The sequence below is a fragment of the Austrofundulus limnaeus genome, unplaced genomic scaffold, assembly GCF_001266775.1.
Source record: "Austrofundulus limnaeus strain Quisiro unplaced genomic scaffold, Austrofundulus_limnaeus-1.0 Scaffold1277, whole genome shotgun sequence".
Lineage (NCBI taxonomy): Eukaryota > Metazoa > Chordata > Actinopteri > Cyprinodontiformes > Rivulidae > Austrofundulus > Austrofundulus limnaeus.
In genome coordinates this window covers 36,976-42,821 of record NW_013953679.1, presented here as the reverse complement: position 1 = coordinate 42,821, position 5,846 = coordinate 36,976, and the positions used below count along the sequence as shown (strand labels likewise).

The 5,846-nt window shown below is 36.4% G+C and overlaps 1 protein-coding gene across 1 annotated transcript in view; it reads left to right on the top strand.

Annotated features, from left to right (window-relative positions):
- Positions 1-5,846, top strand: part of arhgef39 (Rho guanine nucleotide exchange factor (GEF) 39) — a gene marked incomplete at its 5' end in the record, with an annotated part of 53,852 nt that overhangs the window by 11,530 nt on the left and 36,476 nt on the right. The window contains 1 exon segment of the mRNA XM_014031591.1: positions 901-995. Coding sequence (XP_013887045.1) covers positions 901-995 — 95 coding nt within the window.

Here is a 5,846-nt window from a genome sequence, read left to right as displayed (position 1 = left end):
AATTGAATGAACATGGTCTGGATAGCCCACAGACATACCATAAACATTTCTAGGACCCATAATTGGTCACCTTTAAGAATCTCTGTTTTAGCTCATATCGTATTACTGCTTGGGTTTACATCATAAAGACAAATTGAATGGCAGTTTAGTTTGCAAACAGGTAAGGCAGTACCTCCACACACACCTCATGCTGTGATGAAGAGAGCCTCACATTAGTCACAGGCTGTAGCCCTTCTACATTATTAGACGTAAGAGCACTTTTACAATTAAGGACATTAACAGACACTGTTAGTATTCCACCTCCCTGTGGAGAGCACAAGATTTCCACAGCCTCATTTCTGCGCAGTTACCAGCTCTCCACCCTTTCACTCCAATTAGGAGTCACTTTAGGCCAGGGGTGTCAAACTCCAGTCCTCGAGGGCCGCTATCCTGCATGTTTTAGAGGTTTTCCAGCTCCAACACACCTGATTCAGTGATTGAATTAACTCTTCAAATTGGGCAGAAGCCTGTTAATCACCCAACGATCAAAATCTGGTGTGTTGGAGCAAGAAAACCTCTAAAACATGCAGGATAGCGGCCCTCGAGGACTGGAGTTTGACACCCCTGTTTTAGGCCAATCAGACTTTCACTTTTCTTATCCTGTTTTCACTTTAAATGACTTGAAACCAAAACAGATGTTGCTTTGGTTTCTGTGCTGAATTACAGCTGTAAATCGTTTTGACTGTCAGCCCGTCTGTTACTAGCATTAAAATCAGAGGTGTTTTAAGGGTGTTCTTGTGCACTCTGCGTTGAGAGGGCAATGAAGACGTCAGCAAGGAACCTTGTTAATGGAAAGCAGATTAAATGAAACCGAAGTTCCAGCTGCGGAGACGTCACATCTTGATTTGTTCTCTCTCACAGTTCTTTGTGGAAATCTTGAAGGCCAAAGGAACCCTGAAGCAGGACATTAGAGAAGGCATCTTCAGTACAATTAAGGACATTCATTCAATGAACCAGTAAGTACTCTTTAAATATTTTAAATAACTGTACACTGGGGACAGTGATGGTGAACTGTTTAAAGTGATTGGATTAGTAAATCGTCTATGTTTTGAAAATGCAGTGTAGATAAAGTTCCTGTTCGACCAAAGCATCGTCCTTATCTACATGACCAGGGGGAGTCATTACTATAGTGTTGCAGTGTAAACACAGTGTGTACCTTGTTTCATCCTTTACAAAAGGCCAGGCAGAAATACTCCAGGCAATATGAAGCAGCAATAATCCTGTAATACAGGATGTATGAAGCTGACCTGTTGTTTACAGGGTGACCAACTACAAGTTACAGTAGAAACACAGCTAAACGCACCACGATTTTGTGTCTTATTGATTTTTAGATAGAGCTGAGTCTGAGGTTCAGGGTAGATTAGGCAAATTAATTCTGCCTCTTTGTGTTGCTACGAATCCACATAATTCCTAGTCCCCATGATGCCTCGCGTGAATTATGGGTGGGATTTCTGCCGCAAAACTTTGACATTTGTTTCAGTGCGACAGTACAAGCTAACAGTTTCTCCGAGCGTTGTGGATGTAACAAAGTGGGAACGCCTCGTGACAGAACTCAAACAGGTCAATATAATTCTACCACTGCCTAATGTGGTCGAGGGATGAGAGGACCTGATGAAATGGTTTACATAGAGTAGCATATTTAGCTAGTTCATTGACTCGGTTGCTTCTGACAGTGAAATGATGAATAACCTGAAAAGCTCTCAGTACCTTGGTCGTGTTTTATTAAGAACAGTCTTATTCGCCTTAAAAGCTGAGATATACTCGCGCTTTGGTCCGCCGGCTCAAGCGCGTGGAGTGCGCTTGCACTGAGCCGTGCGGCTTCTGCGTTTACAGTTTCGCCGCTGTGTTTATAGTTGATGCACGGTGGCGCGCTGCAAAATGCTGTTCTTTTACGGACCAGCAGGAGGCAGTACCTCTAAAACCTGTGCATAGGTCGCAWGAAACGAGTGTAAAAGAAGAAAAACGGGTGTAGAAGATGAAATGTATAACATCACACAACTTTATTTTGTTTTTATTTTATTCATTCGTGTTCTTATTTTAATTTTGAAGTTGTTTTTTCTTTGCTAACTAAGCGTGGAGCTATCTGCCACATTTGCCCTTGCTGCCTCCTCGTACCTTTAGTTTTTAAGTCCATTTTGGAGAGTAAATGATGTTAAATAAAATGAAACTACAATGAAATATCCACTGCAACTTTCCTTCTCAGTTTTGTTTGCATATTGTCTTATTCTCAAAGTCATTAACAGTTTCACTCTATAAAATTAGGTATGAACCAGACTTTTTTATAACTGTAGGAGGAACATTCGATGTTATTATAAATAGGAAAAAAATCAAATGGTATTGTAAATATAATTCCCATCATGAATCAAAAGAAAGCGTTGCTGTCTCACAGGGAAAATCCCCAAATTTTAATTTTGTTATTAAAAATCAAGTTTTTATTAGTACTGATCAAAAGAGTAATTCTAAGACATTCTTTTGGTTTATTTTTCAGATAAGTAAATTTACTTAATACATTACTAGAACATGCAATTCATTCTTCCAAGCCTTTCTACACACTCAGATTCATCTTTCTGCATCGCTTCAGCAATCTCCTTCCAAACATTCTGTGCCATTTGAACATCTTTATGATCTCTCATAGAAGGATCATATAAATGCTGGAACATCCAGATACTTCAGCAAGAGCAGCTTCGCGACGTCAATGGCGTGCGCACTAGCCTTTGCGGAGTGTCAAAAAATCATGTTTTGTTTTGGGTTTCACGTTAAAACACTATTTTATCCACTGATTGAGTTTGGTTCCTGAACAGGTTTCTGAACTCTTCAAGGCCATAGAAACTCTACTACGGTTGTTAAATGTAACCAAAATAAAAACAGCGTTTGTTCTGGTAAGACAAATGCAAATTACTTTTAAATAAACCCTTGCTACCTTTGCTACCTTGGTTAGCTAAAGCTTGCTGCTACGGTTAAATTGAAGCTGAAGTGGGACTGGACCCTTCAACATAATGACCCAAATCATACCAGTAAATCCACCAAGGACTGGCTGAAAACCAAGAAGTGGAGATGCACAGTATGTACATGCACTAACTGTCTGGGTGCCAGATCACAGAAATAATGGACTAAGTTTGTTTTTAAATTAGAAACACAATTCAATTCAGTTAAAAATTATTAATTAATTAATTAATTATTATTATTATTCATATACAATAAAAAACAAAGAAAGTACACAAATAAAAAAATCTAAATAAAATGAGAGGTAGCAAAATAATTAATTTTGTATCTGCCCTTTTTAACTCCAGCATGTATTCAAACAAAACATAATATAAAAAACAATTCTAAATAAAAATAAAAACATCAGCTCAAACAACAATTCATATAGCTTCACGTTTTACTTTTCCATATACTTCAGAAAACTAGCTTTTATCTGTCTCTTAAATATAAACATAGATCTGGCATTTTTAAGATCATCCAGACCATTCCATAATCCTATACCCTGTATTAGATGACATCTTTCTCTCAAGCAAGTATGAAAATAGGGCTTCACAAACATTTCCATTCCCTTAAGATAATAACAATTGTTTCTCTTAACAAAATTTACCAAAAAGGTAATATGTTTTTATGAGTCTTGTACATAAACAGAAAAATATAATAGTCAACCAAATCATAGAATTTCAAAATTTTCAGTTTTTCGAAATAATGTATTTGATGTATGGTTGTAATCTTTTCTCGCGATAATTCTTAGGGTTGTTTTCTGCAAAACAAAAATTGGATTTGTAATAGTTTTGCAAGCTTTACCCCAGACTTCAATACAGTAAATTAAATGTGGAACAATTGTTGAATTATACAACACAAGCAGAGCCTTGTCATTGGATAACTCCCTGACTTTATACAGTACTCCAATAGATTTAGATATTTTTGTTCTTAAATAATGTATGTGAGGTCTCCATAGCTTGTCATCAATGATGACACCCAGAAATTTCACCTCACTGACTTTACAGATCTCAAAACCATCTACTTTAAAGGAGAAATCAACAGTTGTCTTCCTATTACTAAATATCATGTATTTTGTTTTATCCAAATTTAATGACAATTTGTTTTGTTGGAACCAGTTTGGCATTTTCTCAACTTTATAGATGAAAAAATGAATGATTTTGGTTCTCTTAGGTCTTTATTGTCTGCAGACTGACATAACTATTACACAAAGTGCCACAGTGAAGACTTAAGTATAAATTACATTGTCTATTTTATTGGATGAATGGTTCCACAATTCTCATACATCTTCATTATGAGTCCATTATTGAACCATGGTTTGGAACACGATGACTACTTCTCTTTTTCAAAGTGGTCCTTGGAGAGAATGTTAATACTGCTAGACTGATTTTACACCCCGTTTAATTTCTCATATGTTTTCAGTTTTTCTTTCTGATGTTTTAAACATGCAACATATGTATTCTACACATACATGAATCATCAGATTCAAAGTTTTACATCATAAATAGATGAATGGTTCACGAAGAAACAGGTCGAAGTTTAGTTTGAAATTAGCTAATTTAGCTTTTTTTACTCTCTCCCCATCTGTTACTTCTTGTGTTTAAACATTATTTAATATTTTGGAACCAATAACACKATGATTCAGAGGTATAATTTAACAAATATTTATAGCAGTAAACATAGGTGAAATGTTCACTCCTAATGCTTTTGTCAAAAAATATTTTTGGTCATGAAGTAGGCCGACATTTGTGTTTTATCAAATAATTATGATCAGGTAAAGTTTAACTTAACATGACTGAACTTATGGGTATGACACGCTCTGCAAAAAAGGGTCAAAGTTTGGCTAAAAACTCAACTTGTGAAGTGATCTACAATTTTACTGCCAACAGACACGACAAACTGCATCCTGCTGAACTGATCCATCAACATTAGGGTTGGACAATATTGGCAACAACTGAGCACGATTAATTGTGTCATTTAGCCGATGAAGATTAATAGAWGATAGGCCGACATGGCCTTGATCTGCATTTTCTGGTTTTCCTGGTTCTCCAGTTTATGCTGCTGTTTCAGGTAATTAAACAAGTTTGTAGGGTTAGCCCCATACAGTGTGAAGATGCTGACTGTTATTCTTTTTTTCATACAGTAAGTGAACAGCTGTGCTCGGTGCCGCTGTTTCAATTAAAGACCAAAATATTTTTCCCAAGGGAAAAGTCAAGACGGCTGACCCTGAGAAGTAAATGTTTTTGTTTTGACAGTTTAGTCACAAGCTGTAGGCTGRGGCAGACAGGAAAAAAGAAAACAAAAAAGCTGAGTTCAGCTTTCGTCCTGAAATTGACAAGACATCTTCATTTGGTTACGACAAACATACCGAGAAAATGGTTTATCTAAATTTAAGTTATTGAAGCCCCAAAAGTTTATAGTTTGCAGAAACATTAACATCCTTCTACTTCTCCCCTTGTTTCCTTCTGCATAAGATAAAATCTGCCTACATGTGAAAGGAGGCATCTTTTCCTGTTTCTCTTCTGTTGGTACTAGGGCTGCCACAAACGATTATTTTTATAATCAATTAATCACCGATTATTTTTTCGATTAGTCGACTAATCAGATCATACGGTAATTGAATATAAAACATAGAGCTTATTGCGCCAGAATGTAGCTGCTATTATATAACCCGCGTTAGATTTTAGCTATATGCTAACTAAAAATAATTGTTGTGGAAGATGAGTTCTGCCTTGCAGATATTTAATTGTACAGGTTTCTCTTTCATTTCCTTAAAATGATCCCACTCTTTTGAGCTCCGTTGTCAGGTAGCCATGATACCAGAG